Below are 18,825 nucleotides of genomic sequence, written 5' to 3'. Positions count from 1 at the left end.
GCCTGCACGTTTTGCGACTGACACCTACATGACTAAGCCACACACTTGGAAATGGCACTGAGATTTTCTATAGGAATAGTAACACTTGGAGCCTTTTCTCAAATGTCACAGATACTGTGTCAATGGTAACACAGTTACATAGCTTAAATATTCCTGAAAACTTCAGTGCAGGCCCTAAATCTCTGTATCTTAGTGACCTAATGCTTCGTGTTCTGCTTACATCATTATTTTGAAAATGTTTTGGCCTCTATACTGAGGTATTTTTAGAGAAGCACATGGGATATATGTCCATGCCGTTTTACAGTTCAAGCAGGGATGAAGATTTTTGTACTATTTTGAAGACTTGCAACTCCTAGAACTATGATTATATGGTCCCTCTTACCAGAAGGTTTTTGTTAACCAGCATGATATGAATTGTAAAAGCTTACAGTCCAGAAAATGGCCAAAAAGAATGTTAGTTAGCACTTAAAACATCAGTGGTTTATCAGAGGCCTGCATTTTTTCACGATCAGTGAATTACGTCAGAGCTAGCACCTTTTTCTCTGAAGAGAGAGAATGTGTGTACAGGCCTGTTGAATATACATTTATGGTTCTTGCAGGCAACCTTGTCTGAGCTAGAGTTTCTACATGTGAAATAGCTGTCATGTTCTATCTAACCAAAAAGATCTTCCATCTTCCCACTTCCGCTGCTGTGTAGCTCTGAAAGTGGTTGTACCCAGGGGCTGCCTTGGAGAAGAGGTTTGTGTTGCCTGTACCAGATGTAATACGGCCTTGGGAAATACCCTGTTTAGCATTTGTTTAGTGGCTGCTGCCACTACTGTTCTCCACAGTGAGCACTGGTACAGGTTGTCCAGAGAGGTTGTGGAGTCTCCATCCTTGGAGATCTTCAGAAGCCTCCTGGACGTGGACTTGGGCAGTCTGCTCTGAGTAGCCCTGTTTGAGCCAGGTGTGTTTAGAACAGGTGACCTCCAGAGGTCCCTTCCCACCTCAACTATTCTGTGATTCTATGAAAAAAAGCTTTTTAATATGGAAAGGGAGGGGGGGGAAGTACTGGACTTTGGGAGAACATAGAAGGGATGGTAAGAACAGTGTTAATTTCACTTAAGATAAAGGACTTTTCTCTGATTTCAAAGCTGTTTTTCATTTATACTGAGTTTCCATACTACTACTTCTATCTGTTGCTCCTTAGACAAAGTACAATTATAACACATATTTCTTTAAAAATGTTGAAAAAGTTGATTTTGGCTAATAGCCTTTACTTTTTTTCGTGGTTTTTGTTGTCTTTGAAATAGCTTGTCTCCCCTTGGGGGAAAAAGGGAGGGGGGGGGGGGGCAGAGAGCAAATTGTCAGTTTAAAAATGCTTAAAAGTAATGATGGTACTAAAAAAAAAAAAAGCTGTGGAGTGTATTCTGTATGCCTAACCCTGCTATTCTAGATCTCTCATCTGATCTGATAGTTAAAATAGACAGTAAATTACATATATCTATATATATAAAACAACACAAACACCTTTCAAATATATAATATAAACATAAATACCATGAAGTGTCTTTACGGAAACTCAATTTTCTTCTGTTTAGAATGAAAGGTATTCAGTTTGTGTTGTCAGTTTTATATGTAAGCACAAATTCATTATTGCTATGTGGAAGATAGTGTCTTTGGTGAGGAAGGGGTAACATTTTCTACCTTTTCCCCAGTCTTCCCTTCAGGAAGCAATGATACTTAAATTTCATCATGGGCAAATGAGACACCATTAAAAATGTTACAGTATTTTCAGGATTTAGATACCAAACTTTTGTAAATGATTCTTATATGAACTCACAATTCCTACATTCTTCTAAGATCTACTAGAACCTCCGATAATCTTGGTTGACAGTGATTAATTTACTCGGGGAGATGAACAATTTCATGCATCAGAGTGGAATTTATGAAGGTGGAACAGGCAATCTTTATGTGGTAGGCCAAGTCTACTTCATGTGTGATTTTAGGCAATACGTGGAGTACACTGGTAACAATAAATTCTGTTGTCTAGTTAGAAAAAAATGCTTTATGCATCTACCGTGCACTTGAGCTAGTCACCACATCAAGAAAAAGTTGTAGAGCTTCTGTGTAGGGAACCAAGTACGGCACTAAACTGGGGGCTTTTACTGCTCCTTGGTGCATTCTAGCAGATTGTCTGTATTCTATTGCCATAGTTTACATAAAGATGCACTTGGCCTCTCGGCCAACTGCATATGCTATTGTATTCTAATTGTGTTTAAACTAGTACGTATATTGTCTTTCATAACTTCTTCCACTGGAAAGGCTAAGATAAAGTGTTTTCTTAAACTGAAGTAACTGAGTATTCTGGAAGACAAGGATGCTTTCTGAAGACTGAACATGTCAAAACCTGTTGTGGTACTGTTCTTGTTCAGTAACAGAATTGAGATCAAGTTCTCCTTGAATTTAAGACGACCTTATATTAAAAGTACAGTAACTGCGAGAAGAAAAAGTTACGCTTTCTTTTTTAGTGTACAATTAGTACACTAATTTTCAGGGTAGGCCTGAAGGGTAGCTTGTATGTGATAAATATTTCACTCTTGCTTTTCATGGGTTTAAATTGGGAAAATTTCTTAGTTCTGCAGATAACTATCTTACTGCATAAGTGGTTTTTTCAGCATCAGTATTAGTATTAATTGTGTTCTGTCTTATCTTTGAATTATGCTAAGGCTTCTGTTATTAGTAAATATTAAAGTAAATGTTTCCTCTGACAACTGTCGGGTGCTAGGTAGCACTTCTGAAAAGCATGAGCATGGAGAGTTCAAGGTCTACAACTATGAATATTTATTTTTCAAGATCTGGTTCTGTTAAGTGCTGAGATTTTTACAGAATACTTTTCTGTGAGAACTGTCTGATTTATGTAGGATTCTGAAGTTTTTCACCAGTGCATATGAAGATGATTCTTGCATCCTGAAGCTGTTTTGACAAGTATTATTTATCAAGTACAGAGGAAATGGATTAACTGTGGTGCAGAATTGTGTAAAATTGAATTCAGAAACATTTTCTGTTTTTTATAATAAAGTGATTACTGAAAGAATTCCATCTGAAGACTGTTGAAAGCTGGCTACAGTTTATGATATAACGGATAAAATCTGCATCCTTGGCCTTCCAACAACCTTTACACCAGCAGATGGTGGGCGTAAAGATGTCATTCATCATTTATTTACAATGGGCTTTATTTATTCTAGTGTCAACAGCTGCCCCAGGGAGTGGGTTATTGAATTCAAATGTGAAGCTCTGGGTTATTTGCTTCCTTTCAAATTTGTCTTCAGAGCTTAGTTGCTAGGAGTCCATTCTGTGCTCTAATAATGATTCATGTATTGTGAAGCCATTCAGTAAATTGGGTTGTCAGGGATTGCCAAAAAAGGTTTAGAGGTCTTGTTCCGATTTTTTTTTTCCTATTTTTTTAACAGCACTGTGCTGTAGTTGGTGTCTTCTCCTTATGTGCCGCCTTTTGCAACTATGAGAGACTTGGTTCCCAATTGTTCCCTCTCTTGATATTTCCCTCCACGCTTCTTCTTGTCCCTGTTCTCTCAAAAGTCAAATTCTATGATTCTGTGATTCTCAGTTTGTGGTTTTCAGCACCAAAAAATAAATTTGAGATATGAAATAATGAAACTTTCTCTTCTACAGGCAGGGCAGGAGTCCTTCCGTTCCATTACAAGGTCGTACTACAGAGGGGCAGCAGGGGCTTTACTAGTGTATGATATCACAAGGTGAGAATGCTGAGGAGGTGTAACAATTAAAATGGCATGTCTTTGTAGAATGGTGCTATGGAATATAGCAGTGTTAAAATGTTGAATGTAGTTTGGCTTTTTGTATAGATACTTATAATCTAATATTTTGCCAACTTAAGTACTCAAAATCAAGACACAGCCTATATAACATAGCTTATATATGTTTATATATATATGAAACATATATAACGCATAACCTATATACTTCCAGTTGTCTCTGTGTACTGGTTGAGAAGAAGTATATATAAAGCTTCAGGAAGAATGAAATGAAGTGGTATTATAAACTATTTGACCTTGAACCTCTGGAACTAGGAAAGACCCTGAAATATTTCATGAATTCCTTTCTGTTGTTTTTATTAGTATGAGCTATAATTTTTCTCTAACTATAGCAAATTTTTTTACTGAAATACCATCCTGCGAAGGCATGAAATAGTAAAACGTCAAAGTCCGGTTACATAAAAATACCAGGAAACTTCTACCATTGCTGTGTTTATGAGGTTTACATGTCTTGGTGTGATTTCTGTAGTAGCTGTTAGAAGTGGCTACGGTTTTTCTGCAGTACTGAATAAAGTCTCTATACAACATGTTATCTGCAGAACTGTGGGTACTGTGGCTGGCTTGTGAAAATGTGCAGGCTCCAAAATCCTATTAGGATGTGTGGTTCCCTTTGTGGATCTTGGGTCTCATTGCTGAATTAAGCAACAACTTTTGCAAGAGATTTACTAGACATTTTTCCTTTTGTTCCCCATTTATTTTTAAATATCAGGAAGCCATCCACTTTCCATTGGATTTCCAGCAAAAGAATCTTTGATTCATAAATAGGTGGTTTTACTTTTGTGAAATCTTAAACGCACTTTACAAGCCTGTGACTTAATATTTAGTGTACACATTCTGTAAAATCTGTAACGTGCCATATTAGTGTACTTTATTTTAAAAGACTTGGCTACTAAACTCATTATTCTGTTTATAAACTCACAGAAAATTGTCAACCATTTCCTGCCTTCAGTAGAACAAATATTACTGTATGAGTATGTGATTATTTGTGCTGTTGTTGGAATTGGTTGAGGCTGTTAGGGACTTTTAAAATGCCGTTCAGCAGATTTTATATGTATATAAAATTGCAGATACTTACAGCTGTAAGAATCCTCTTTACTCTTTGTCGCAAACGTGTTTTCAATTACTTTTTAGGCAGAGTTCATTAATGCTCCTTGTTTACTGATTTTTTGTTCGCCTGTTCTCCCTCTCACAAAGGGATTACTAGCTTTTTTCCCTGGAGCATGTGTACTAATAAATTAGTTGGTTACTTAAGTAGAGAAGAAGACTCATAGAAGGGAAAGGTTTCTTGAAATACTGCTTTTAATTTTCATTCTCTTCCATACTTAGGAGGGACACTTTCAACCACTTGACAACTTGGTTAGAAGATGCTCGTCAGCATTCCAATTCCAACATGGTTATAATGCTTATTGGAAACAAAAGGTAAAATTTAAACAGTTATGATTTTATAAGTGGTAAAGATTAATGAATTCTGGATTTCAGCTTTTTTGTTTTCTTGGGTTTAGGCAGTACATTAACTTTAAATTACTTTCAGTCACTGGGCTTATTTTTATGGTGAATCTAAAACCTTTCCTTTCCTAATTAGGTTAATACAGTGTGCAGCACATATGGATCAACTGCCTTATGTTCTGAGTACCTTAAGTGCTTTAGTTTCTGGTTAAGAATCACAAAAGAGAAAATGTTCTTAAAAAAAAAAAGTCCATACTATAGGATTTACTTCAAAAACTTTTCTCAAATGTAAAAAGTACATGCCTTGATGATGGTAAGACGTTTCTGAATTCCAAGCCTGTTTCATATTCTGTATGTTTTAGCTGGAGCTGGGGGCAGAGAGTGCTTTTGCACCATTTCCTGGTGAATCCAGGCGGCTGTTAGACACTGGGAGATGAAAATACAACTAAAAGTTTTGAAGTGTGTAACTCAGTTTGTAAACGATGATTTACTTGGTCTTCTCGTTAGCTACACTGTCTAAAGTTCTAAAATGGTTCCTTGTTGATGCTGGGACTTTGATCTGTATTGAAGGTCTTTATAAAAACACATTAGCAAATAAATTAAGTTTATCTGTAATTTTTCTAGTTCTTGATCCAGTGAACTGTAGGAGCATGTCTAGATTTTTTTGCTGGATGTAGGATTTTTCCAAATATCAAGAGCATGATCTCAGAATTTAATAACGCATTAGTTATGGGCCTTTACCTAACTGACCTTAATTTGTCTCAGTAATTCTTGAAGGTAAAGATGCCAGCTGAAATAATGGTGTGTATGCTTGCCCCTTGAAATAGGGTGAACAGCCAGATCATTTCTTAGATACTACTGAGAAACAGCTTTGTGGTAAAGAGCCTGTGTTCGCTGCACTAGCCTGTTCACCTCTTAATTTCTCCTTCTTCTTCCCCCTTTTTCTCCCTCCTGTTTTCTTCCCTCTGCCACCCACCCTCTACCTCCCCCTCAAAAACGTGTTGAGCATTAAGTAATTGTGAAGCTTGTCCACATTTTTATGCATCATCTGGAAAATTACTAACAATGTTCTTTTTGAGGGATGTGATAAGCATAATCTTCACAAATTAATATAAAAATGTAATCTCTTTTATTAAATGAAGCTTTGGTAATCTTGTGATGTCCTTGACTAACTGTTTTTAAGCTTATGTGAGTAAAAATAGAGCACTGAGAGGAGTAGTAATATTCTGTTTACTTGAGATAAGTATTAAAAAGTTTGCATACTTGGTTGACGTCTGTAACTATTCCTGATTATTCTTAGCTGTTAAACTAGATTTTTGTCTTGCATTCTGCTGATGCAGACTATACCACATGATTGTATGTTATAATATGCTACTTGCAGCTAGCTCAGTAATTTCCAGTTACAACTAGGTTTTATTCAAACAATAAATACTCTATGTATTTTAAGTTACAGATTAAGGTGCCACATGAATTAAGTTCTTTAAGAAGCGTTTTAGAGGGGATTATTTTCAAGCCTCAGAGGAGGACAGGAAGGGAACTTGTTCAATTATATTGCATTATTCTGAAAGTGTGTTACGGGAGTTCTTATGGTAGGGCGTACCACTGGAGATGGAGGGAAGGAAGAACATGTATACTAGCAGAAGATTTTTGGAGGAATAAATTTTGTTCTTCTGAGTCCCAAAAGTGCACTTGAAAAACGTTTGTAGTACTGATTGCTGGATTTGAAGAGTGTGGAGAATTTAATCTGAAATACAATAGCTGCTTTTTAAAAACATTACAAATACTAGTGTTAAAACATGTACAAGTACAGCATTTGTACTTGATCTTTCCAGAACAAAACATAGCTATATTGATCTAGTAAGACCAAATACTTTGAATTATTGGAATAGAAAGAGGAAGACAGCTGTAGTTAGTAGAAACAGTAAAGCTCTTTAAGAATATGTGTAGATACCAGTAGTGAGTTTTGACTGGGTTATCACTGCTGTTTCTGATGCAACTGCACTATTTCAAGTCAAAAAGAGCTGTTTTGTTTCTGTTCTATCATGGAGATAACACTGTAGTGAATCAAGGTTTTAAATATGTTTTAGAGTAGCATGATGGTAGCAAATAAACATTGCTCAAGTTCAGAAATACAATGTCAGATAGCTACTTCAGGGACATGGGAATGAACACCTTGTTTTAAGGTATCTTAAGCCTGAAGCTGAGATACTAGGAATGCTTATATATAATAAACATCAACTTTAAAATTGTTTTGAGAAGACATTTATTGTGTGCTCATATTTAAACGATGTGCTGAATTGTCTTGACTCTGTAACTCATCTGAGCTAGCATGTCGTTGTAAAAATAATAAAAACCTGCTTTGCTGCAAAATAGATGCCACAGTGAGTATCGTTTATTTTTAATATATGTATAATTACAAGGATGGCAGCACTGAAGCCCAGTGTGATAGTTTTTATTGGTATTCTGGCTGCAAATTAAGCCTCTTTATTTGCATGCTGTTTAGTTTAAAAATGTGTATCTGAGAAAATATTTTTACATGCACAACTTAAAACATATTTAAATAAAGTTTCATTTATTTATTATTTGCATATGAATATAGCAGTTATTGTTCAAGATGTAATATATTTACAAAGAAGGGCAAACTGAGTATTCCTTGTGCCTAAAGAAGCTTTAAAGAGTGAAATAATGTCTATATGACTTACAGAAGCAGAACTGTCTATTTGTCCAGTTCATGAGGGTTTTTTCCTGTTCTTTTGTTTAATATTTGACTTTCATCTAAACCACTTGGAGGGCAGGAAACAAGAAATTGTGTAACAGTCACTTCAAATTGTTCTGCTGTTAGACGGCCAGACCTGGAGTTTCAAACCTAAATGCTAGCTTGTTGGGAGAGAACAGCTAATACAGTTCAAAATAAGTTCATACAGTCAATCTCTGTTCTGATAAAAAGAGTTTAAAGCAAAAATAAGTTAAGTTACTGATTAGGAAAAAATTAACTATTTAAAAAATTATTATTAATATCATTAAGAAATCATTTATAAAAGTCCCTTATCTGTTGAGCTTTACAGTGTAGATGGATAACATTATACTAGAAGTGCAAGGCTTAGAATAATTTTACTTTATGTAAGGGTTTGAATAGATACTCACATGTACATAAGTTCTAATGGGGGCTCTTGGCCTATAGCGTGTTTCTGAAGAATATTTACATGGACAGGTTAGACCATGCAACTAACTTTTTTTTGGTTTTCCATCTTAGTGATTTAGAATCTAGACGAGAAGTCAAGAAAGAGGAAGGTGAAGCATTTGCACGAGAGCATGGACTTATCTTTATGGAGACATCTGCCAAAACTGCTTCCAATGTAGAGGAGGTAACTTTGGACACTTAATTCAAAACAACTGTTTTACTGAAATACATTTTATTTGTACAGGTACTATTCCTCTAGGCTTTGGATTCCTTAACTTGAATTAGCTACTCTTTTAATTTATATTGTGAAAAAGACAATGTCTGTGTTGTATCTGATTGCATAACACTAATTATATTGTTGGGACTCTAGTAATTAATATACCCGTGTGGGTTTTTTAAATGTTTCATCAGACAAATGGATACTTTTGTCTGCTCTGAAAACTAAAAAGTAAGACTAGACTACATTTGCTAGCCCAAAGCAAGCCAAGCTGTTGGTGTCCTTGGCAGATGTTAATCTAACCTGTTCTAAAGACCTTTAATATTTTACAGGCTCTTCAGAGCAATCTGTTGCAGAGCTTTGGTATTTGTATTGTCATCTTTCCCTTCCACTACCTAGCAGGAATCTTCTTTGCTGGAATTCAAGCACACAGTTTCTTTTTCTGTCCCCTGCAGAGCTGTCGAAGAGGTTCTTTGTCTTGGTTGCTGTAGTCTGCTCTGCATTTGAATAAGTTTTTCAGTATTTGCTACTGTAAAGAACTTAAGTCTTTTGAAGTTTTGCTTATAGTTCATATTTCTGGACATATGTGAGTTCCTACATATCTCACCTTGACTTACTGCATGCCTCTCAAAGGGTGATTGTGGTGGGTTGGCCTTAGCCAGCAACTAATTGACCATCCAGTTGCTCACTCACTTCCCCTGGCCAGTGGGATGGGGGAAAGAACCAGAAGAGCCAAAGCGAGTCAAAACTCAGGGGTCGAGATACAGGGTTTAATAAATGAAGGAAAGAGATGGCGAGAAGAGTTACAGAAAGGCAGTCACTTACAACTTCCCACAAACAGGTTGATTCTCCGCCAGTCTCTGAGCACAGAGAGCTCAGAGTTTAAATACCAATAGTGAGTTTTGACTGGGTTATCACTGCTGTTTCTGATGCACTATTTCAAGTCAAAAAGAGCTGTTTATTTCTGTTCTATCATGGAGATAACACTGTAGTGAATCAAGGTTTTAAATATGTTTTAGGGTAGCATGATGGTAGCAAATAAACATTGCTCAAGTTCAGAAATACAATGTCAGATAGCTACTTCAGGGACATGGGAACGAACACCTTGTTAAGGTCTCTTAAGCCTGAAGCTGAGATACTGGGAATGCTTTTTGTGCTCTCTCTTTGGAAAAACTACCCTTTGGTTTTTATCATTGAGCATGATGTAATATAGGATGAAGTATCCCTTAGGCCATTTCTGGTCAGCTGTCCTGGCTGTGTCACATCCTGTGCTGCCCCCCTATCCCCCTGCTCCAGATTTTGCCTGCCCTAAACCTAATCACTGCAGGGGCCAGAGTAAGAACCAGAAGACCTTGACACTGTGTAAGCACTGCTCAGCAGCAGCTAAAACATGGGTGTGTTATCAACATTGTTGTAGTCACAAATCCATAGCACAGCACCATACAGGCTTCTGTAAAGAAAACGAACTCCATTCCAGCTAGACACAGCAAAGTAGTGGACAAAGAGCTGCAGCGGAGATGTTAGGGCTATGTAAAGCAGCAAGATAGCTTCATGTGTTTTTCAAGCCCGTACTCAGTTCATGCCTCCCCACTTACCTTTCTTATAATAGCATGACATAGTTCAGCTTCTCATACTACATAATCTTCTCTTACTCTTTTCCAAAACTTTCCTACATGTGAGGTGGTGGACAACCAATGAGGTATTCTTTCAGTGGTAAGCCCCTTAAAGTTTTGAAGTATTTAGTATTTTTTAAAAAGTTATAGTAACAACCAGCTTTCACTGACTTCATTCTGGTTTGTTACTACCTGATTCTAACATTAGCACTTGTGTCAAAAAATACATGCTAGGGAATGAGTTTTCCAGTACCTGATGCATCTCTGATTATCAGGAGGAAAATGAGCATAAAATTCTGTGTAAAAAAAGTTGAAATAGAATCCTCTTCTTCTGAGGATACAAGTGAGCAATTGTGTGCGTGTACTAATATCCTAATTCTGATGGAAAAGCTTTAGGATGTAGTCTTTTTTAGTGATAATCAACTGCATTCCCTAAATTATATTCTTAGTGAACACTAAAAGAGGTGGCATGAGCTAGACAGTTACAGCTGAAGGAGCAAAATCTTAACCTTTGAGCCAGTAAAAATAAGTGAGGAGAAGTAGTAGGCACGGTAGCTGAAAGATACAACTTTGTGGATAAAAGAAACCATTTCATTTTAATGCTGATTCTGGACTGTTGAGTTACAAGAAAATAGAAGGCAACAAGGAAGGAAATGGAATGGGCAACATTTGAGGCAAGAACAAGAAGCATGCAAGCCTTCAGTAGCTGACTTCAGGAAGACTGGAAAGAAAAAGTTTTGTGACTCCATGGGGGTGTAGAAACTAAACAGTAAGAATAACATTTGAGAAAGTTCAGCTAAAATTAGACTAAATTTCAAGCAGAAGAAATCTGTGGCCCTGTCTACAGATGTTATCTTCCATGGTGGCAATGGAGAATAATTCTGCTGGATTCTTTGGGAAACTAGGAGCTAAGGAAGTTATACTGTTGATTCTTCGCATTGACAGAAATACACTGGATCTAAAAAGCTAGATGTTGCAAGTCTCTGAAATTGCATCTGAATTACATCAAATTGTTTCTAATGCATTTGTGTTGAGTGGTGAAGCAGACACCTTCTTCTACTTACTTAGGTTTCAGATAAATTATCTAAATATTTTTTATGCATTTAATTTGAATCTCAGAATGTTCAATGTTTGGAAAAGTACTAGAATTTTTAGATAGAACTACTGAGGTTAAAGGGGCTTTCTATTAATTCTATGTAAGTTATTGGGGGAAGAGGGGGAGGAAAAAGCTATGGGGTCTAGGGGGCAGAAATGTCCCTCTAACTACTCAGCAGCATTTTTAATCCATGCTGATAAATCATTGATGATTGTAATGTATCATGGCATGGGTTATGTAGTTAACCATTACAGTGCTAGGATACATGTAAAAATCTTTAAAGTCAATGTTTAAAGATACAGCATCATCAGCAGTGTTGAAAGAGCAGGTGATTTTACTTGAGAAGGATATACCTCCAGTGCAAAATGATAGATGTTGATTCTGATGAGCTAACAGCAACAACTTAAGCAAGCAAGTTCACACGAATACAGCTTCAGAAATACTTCAGAATTACATGCACCTATTGGGCCTCTGTTTTTCTCTCTCTGAATTTAACAAAGTCTTATAGAATGATAAAAAGAAGGTTTAAAATTAATTTGTAATTCAGTTATCAACCTGCTGCCCTTGTTACACATCAATAGGAAATATTCCTCAAAAAGGGTGTTTTGGAGAAAGACGCTATTACTGTAAGGCACACACATTTGTACGTATGGAAATGCATAGATGTAACAGGCTAGAACATTCCCAGATAACAACTGCTGCCTTGTTTCCTCTTTCCCTTCCGAAAAGAGGGATTTTACCATACTGAGATCATGTAGTTGATTAATAAAGCCTTGGCCTGCTTCATTTGTGCCCGTGTAGTGTTGCTTAGTGGTTGCTATACAACACAAAGGAACAATGGAAGTGTATTTGTGGGTACTGAAGGAGGTAATGTAAGTGTGATTGCCAGGAAAAGTGACAATAAAGAAGCTACACAGTATCTAGTAATAGGGCTTAAACTATTCTTCCACCCTTTTAAGAGAAATGGATCCAACTTTTGAGGTACCTGTCCAAAGTAGAATTAGAAAGAGTAACTGTTTTTCCTGGCCAAACATGTTTTGTGGTTTAAATGGCTTTTTTCTCATTACAGAGCTAGTTTTCAAACTTTTCTGAATCTGAGTCACAAGTATTCATGACAAAAGAATCAAGATTGTTAAGGGTTTAGAAATATCACCTTGGATTGTTCACAGAAGCCATTCCTCAAATAGCTTGTATCCTGTAGTCCTCTGTAGCCTATACCTCAGGAACATACATGGCTGCTTGAAATACTAGTTGCCAGAATTTTTTTATTTTAACAAAAATGCTTTAACGAATATTTTTAGAGTAGAAAATGGGGTAAACTCATCATCTTTACCTCTTAGGCTGGCTGCTTGTATCAGTAATTTCCAGACTAGTAAGGGAAGCTTCCCAGGCAGTTCTAAAAATCTTCTGAGGTAATTCTTCACAGAAAAAAATTAAACGTTTGGAAGTGTTTTGAACTAATTGACTCTGCTTTGTAAAAAAGCAAGGTTACAGCAGTCCTTTTTTTTTTTTTTTTTTTTCTGAACTGCTCACAATGCATTTTCAAGTCTTTTTAGTTTATAGAAGATAGATTAATTCTTACATATGTTTTGGTTGACATCAGTAAGTCTCACCACTGTACAGCTCGCATCCTACATGTGTAAAGGAAGTCTATAGCAAGTGCTTTTCACTCATTTTATTCTTGAGATGCTGTAAGCTATGTGATTACTGTATTGTTGTCACTACATTCCACATTTTCTGAACAGCTGCTTTGGTAGGGCCATTGCCTTGCATACTATCAAGCTTGTCCTTGTATACTGTCAAGTTTGGGAAGCTTAGGCTGCTTACTACGTGAGCATTTCTACAGCATCTGGTTCAAGATCTGGCATGCATTTCTTAACTTAATATTGTCTCTAGTCTGTGTCCAGACTAATACCTGGTCCTGCAGCAACAGGACTAGTAACTGTGTCACTTTTATACACTGAATACCAAGTTCTTGTCACTGGGGAATTCCGAAGGGGCAGTGTGGCAGTACAGGCTGGTGGTGCCACCTAAATTAACAGACAGGTCTGCATTGTGAAGCACAAGCAGATAGCTGTGGAAGTGTTACAGTCCTAGTCATAGCCATTCGGTGTACAGACTGCTTGCATCTCATGCAGATGTAATACTGAAACACAGCAGCACATGGGTGTGTGGCTCCTGTGTTGTAACAGAAACAGCTAAATGGACAGAGGGGAGAATTTTCCTAATGGATTTTTCCATCTCTAGTTCAAAATAAGTGTTTCTCTGTGTCAGGAGTGACAAGACAAGCCTCTAGACTTTGTTTTGATCAGTTTGACATTGTTTCTGACCCAACTTTACCTGATCTTGCATCATAAATGTCTTGCTGTAGATGTTTGCAAGCTAATGGTGGAGTTTTTAGCAGTTTTCCTTTATATGAACAGATCGCCTTCTGTCATTAATGTTACTTAAACTGTTTCCCTTGTGTAAGCCTGATTTTTCCACCGCTGTGTAGTGCTGTGTGTAGTCAATCTGTCACTGTAGCAGTACACTGACCTGTTCAGTGCTTGGGTCTTAAAAGAAGGTTTTAAAATGTTCATTGTGTTTTCAGGATTATGTCTCATAACCCACATCTTGGATAGAAATGTTTAGCAGTGGAGAATATCCTGTTTGCTGTTTATCTTGTTGCAGAGGCTGTTAGGGGATGTTTGTACAACAGGTAGTTGATAGTTGTGAGTGGGAAGTAGACATAGGCTCTTCCTTTGTAGTTTGTGGAGGCTCCTAAGAATTCAGCGTGGCCACAGAGTTAAATCATTGTTTGATATGGAATGAGATTGGGTGAGAAGTTTCTGAATCGTTGGGAGGATAAAAGGGTTACTGGGGGGGAAGTTTACGCACAGGGTTATAACTTGAATGCAGTGCAAGGCTAGTTATACTATTCTCATCAGTGGTATCGTACTTATTTAAATGGGGCGGGGGGTGGTTGTTGATTTCCTTTTAGCTTCTTTCTAAAGCTGTCACCAGCTATGAAAACATAACTGAATTTTTGTGGTTTTCTTTTCCCTCAGTGATTTCTAAGCTGTACCACTACTGCATTTCTTTACAATTCTAGTTAAAAAACAAACAAACAAAAAAAACCAAACTTGCTCATGTTTTGGAGGTGTTCAGTGATGTATACTCTGAGCATGGCTGTTGGCTTTCTCCCAGGAGAATGTATAGTTAAATTCGACCTGAAACATTGAACTTGGTTTTCATTCATGGTGAAAGGAATCTAGTGTTAACTTTTAGAATCTTGGTGGTTTTATCTGTTGTGTTTTCTTGAATTGTGGATGAGGGATTTGCCCTCTGAAGTACTGTTGGCAGAATTCAGTGTTGTGTTTTTTTTACTGTAAGAAAACACTGTGATGCCTATCTGTACGCTTTTCACTTGCATATGCCTAAGTCTGAGGTCCAAACCCCAGACATGTTTGCACTTGTTTTAATTGTAACATCAGTTATTTTCCAACCTTGCATTAAAATGACACGTAATACTTAACAATTTTTTCTCTCATTTGCAAGAAGTTAACTATTTTATCACATTTGTTTTTTCATTGCTAGCTCAGCAGCAGTATGTGACTGCTAATTGTACTCTTACCTGAACTGTGTAGCTCAGAGCTTGCTGAGTGCTATCTGCTTCGGCAGTGTCTTAACACTTGTAGAGGCAGAGTAGAATCACTTGCATGAGCTCAGGCTGATGATGAGGTCTTTCACAACACATGGAACTTACCTTTGTGTCCCTGGAATATAATTTGTTTGAACTCATTTACATGTACTACTGATTTTCAAGAAGTAAAGATACCTAGCTGTATTTGGGAAACTGCAGTAACTGTGCATTCTTCTTGCTTTCCAGGCTGCCGCTTTTAATAATTATTAATGTGATCAACCTTAAGCAAAAGAGCTTTCTGGATACTGGTCAAACTAGTGCTAGACGCCATCACTGTTCAGAAGCTGTTCTCATTTGAGTTGTATTAGTGTATCGCTGACTCCTGGTGTGGGAGTTGGTTTTCCTAAGTTGTTTCCCATATGGAGGGGATTATATAGCCCTATGCCAAGCTTTCATCTTAAGAGTATTTCTGCGTTATTCCAAGTTGTCTGCACATAAAGAGAACGCAATAATGAATTCATTACTTAGGATAAAATCTGAATAGACTAACGGTTTTGACTAAGCAATAGAGCACTTCTGCTGCGTGTAGCTGGATGGTTACTCAGTGGTTTTGTCTCAGCTGTAACTTAATTTTCTCTTCAGACAGCTTCTTTCATACTTTTGCTGAAATGGATAATGAATATTCAAAAGCCCTATAGCTTCAACAGTAGTACCACCAGGTCACAGATAAGGGGAAGGAAGATGGCCTTTGTAATATTCTGAAGGGTAAAAATCTAAAACTCATGGAAAGATGAGATTCTTAGCAGCTTCTAAATTTGAACTGATTTTTAGAAGTGTATTTTATTTCCCCTCCATGCCCTCCCTAAACACAGCTAATTGCTGGTAAACAAACAGTTGTTTGACCTAGTAATATAGTTAGCAGGGATTTAGTTAATAAGACTTGAAAATCCTAGGATGTTAATAGCTTTCGTAGTAAGGTAAAGTGACACACAAGGTGTAATCTGACTAGAACTTGCAAAAGAGCAGAATTTCTAGTTCATGGGAGTCTTAAAAAAAAAAAAAACAAACAAACAACCAAACCCAATAGTTAGGTTTCTTTTGTATCAAAACCAGTATTCCTTCAAGTTCCTTGAAAACAAAGTTCTGTGACCTTTCAGCTGTGTGAAGCTGGCGCTTTAGCCAGTTTGTCCCATGAAAAAATAGAGCAGTGAAGCTCATGTCATTTCAGCTGTGGGAGAGAGAAGGGGCAGGACACCTGGCTCCAGTGAAGATTCACAGCTTTCACCTCCTTGTGGCCAACCCTTGGACTGTTCCCCAGCTGTGCAGTAAGGAATACGGGCTCTGCCATTATTCTTGGGGCTTCTTGGACATCTCATACGATCAGAACAAAAAGTCTCAGTCATTGAAGGGTTTCAGGCTTTATAGAAGAGCATGAGAAGTATGATTATAGCTGCCTACCTGAGCTGTAGATTTTGGTGGAGAGATGGATTCTTAATTTGAGGGGTTTACTTTTTTCCCTCAGGTTCTCTGTCATTTCTAACTGTTCAACAGCAGCTGCAGGACTCTTCGAGACACTTCAAGCTCTAGTAATGTGCATCTTCCCAATAAGCTTGTCAGAAAGATTGCACTCCAGCAGGCATATACATAGAAATTGCTGTCAAGTTCTGTTTTGTGCCTTTGCACCTTTAATTCAAAAATAAGGCTACAAATGTGTTGGGGTGCTTTTTGTGGCATAGGTTCATTATGTAGCACCTTCCTACTGCTTGATAATTAACCCCTTTGTAGCCTCTTTAGTGTCCTAGGCTGCTTTCTGAAGGATAGTTTAGCTGTAAAAAGTATTGTCTTACTGTGCATGAAACAGCTGCTTAGAGCTTTGGGATCTCACTCTATTAAGTGGCCATCGATCACCACTTACACACTGGGATGGTGAATGCTCTAGGGATAAATCCATTTGCGGTCTGTATCGTTACTGTTTCCAAATGCATTCTTTAGAGTAATGTAACTATATCGTATCTTGCTGCTAAAAGATAAGGTAGGAAGTTGGGAAGGAGGAAGAAATTCTAGGTGTTGTCTGATCACAGAGGTGAGGGTGATGCTTTAGAATCTGTGAGAGATTTAACCTTTAAACATTCCTTATTTAGTTGTAAGAAAGCATCCAGAAATAATGACTGCATAGTTTCTGTTTCAAAGCACTAAATTTAACTTTAACATCGCCACCAGAGGGCAGCATGTTACACGAGCTGGCGGTGCAGAACCTGGTCTGTTCTGATTTTAAGGAAAGATGAACTTTTAAAATAATAATAAAAAAAATAGTTTTGAAAAGTGTCAGTGATTCATTTACAACTTTTTTCGTGTTATGTTTGGCTTGTAGCTAAGTCCTTAAATAATTGTCAGGGCATTCTTTCTCTGAGAAGGAGCAGTGATGTTCTTGACATCTGCCAAGTGAAAACTAAATGTAGCTGTTCTACAACGTGCAACGTGGTGCCCTTAGTTTATTATTATTCCTGAATACAACCTCCATAAGACAGAAGTATCAGGAACATACTCCCTTACTTCTTGCATTGTTTTTACCATTTACAGAATTCATTCTTCTTGGTTTTGTCTCAAGAGTAGTAAACCTTGTTTAGGATGTTGAAGTTGATTTAATTCTACAGTCAGTGTATTTAGGATTAATTTGTTTTTAAGTGCAGTATGTACTGTTTGGTACTTGGCTTTTTGTGTTTTGGGTTGTTTGGAGGTTTGGGTTTTTTTGAGGTGAGCATTATGAGACTTGACTTTTGCTTCCTATGTAGCAATATGATCTAGGAAACTTCTTATACAGATCATCTAAAGTGATATTATACTGATATATTGTGACTCAAAAAGCTCCTTTGTTAGCTTTGCAGCAGGTGCTGATGTGACACAACAAGCAGATCGCATTTTACAAGACTCACTTTCCTACTTGTACAGTAATGTAATTTTCTTTGGCAGGCTATTAAATATTTGAGAACCTAGTTATAATGTGAACAGAACTGAAAAACATGTTATATTGAAACAAATAACTGAATAACTTGTATGCAACTTTTTTTTAATGCTGTGGTACAGATGTATTCAGTAGTCTTATGCATAATCTTTCTAAATCACAAATTACTGACACTTTTAAAACCAAGAGTTAAACATTAAATGTAGACGTTTTCCTGAAGTTACGTTGTTTTCTTTAGTTTTTCTGAAATGTAGTCTAGAATTTTTATATTTGGAAGTCTTAACATACTGGTTTTGCAAAAGTCTGTCGTCTTTTTTTGTGTAATGGAGGTACTGTGTACCAGGGCCTCACCATCCTTCAGGTGACTGGGTATAAATCCGGATTGAATCTGGTACTGCGTCTCCTGGCATAGTGAAAACAAACCAGAGCCTGAGCTCATTTAGAGTGTAAGTGCCAGAGTAGCTTTGTGTTGTATTTTAGTAACAGCAGCATTATGGGAATGTACAGTGCAACTGCAGTAGGCTTGGTAGACAGCCAGCTGAGTCCGTGTGGGCTTACTGGTTGAGGTCTTGTGTTCTGTGGAAGTGGCTAAATTGCACCTGGATCCGAGTTGGCGTGTGAAGTGCTACAGCTGTGTTCTTGCAGCCCCTGCACATGGTCTAATAAATCCAAACTAGATGTGAGGGGGAAATGCTCTGTCTTTCTGCATGCGTGGCTCAGTTAATCTGCAAATAGGATAAACTGCTCATAAATAATTGAGAGTTTATAGTACGCTGCATGTTCCAGATAAGACTTAGAACATGCAGTATTGAAAGAGATTTTTAGAAGTCATCAATTATACAGGGTTCATCTTCT

The 18,825-nt window shown here is 37.2% G+C and overlaps 1 protein-coding gene across 1 annotated transcript in view; it reads left to right on the top strand.

The window, feature by feature from the left end:
- The window catches only part of RAB2A (RAB2A, member RAS oncogene family), a 44,066-nt gene that overhangs the window by 18,964 nt on the left and 6,277 nt on the right, over nucleotides 1–18,825 (top strand). The window contains exons 5-7 of the mRNA XM_056331319.1: nucleotides 3,673–3,755; nucleotides 5,160–5,252; nucleotides 8,533–8,644. Coding sequence (XP_056187294.1) covers nucleotides 3,673–3,755; nucleotides 5,160–5,252; nucleotides 8,533–8,644 — 288 coding nt within the window. The remainder of the gene's footprint in view (nucleotides 1–3,672; nucleotides 3,756–5,159; nucleotides 5,253–8,532; nucleotides 8,645–18,825) is intronic.

Source organism: Falco biarmicus, chromosome 3, assembly GCF_023638135.1.
Source record: "Falco biarmicus isolate bFalBia1 chromosome 3, bFalBia1.pri, whole genome shotgun sequence".
Taxonomy (NCBI): domain Eukaryota; kingdom Metazoa; phylum Chordata; class Aves; order Falconiformes; family Falconidae; genus Falco; species Falco biarmicus.
Note: the sequence above shows the minus strand (reverse complement) of the source record. Positions and strands in the feature narration are given on the sequence as shown.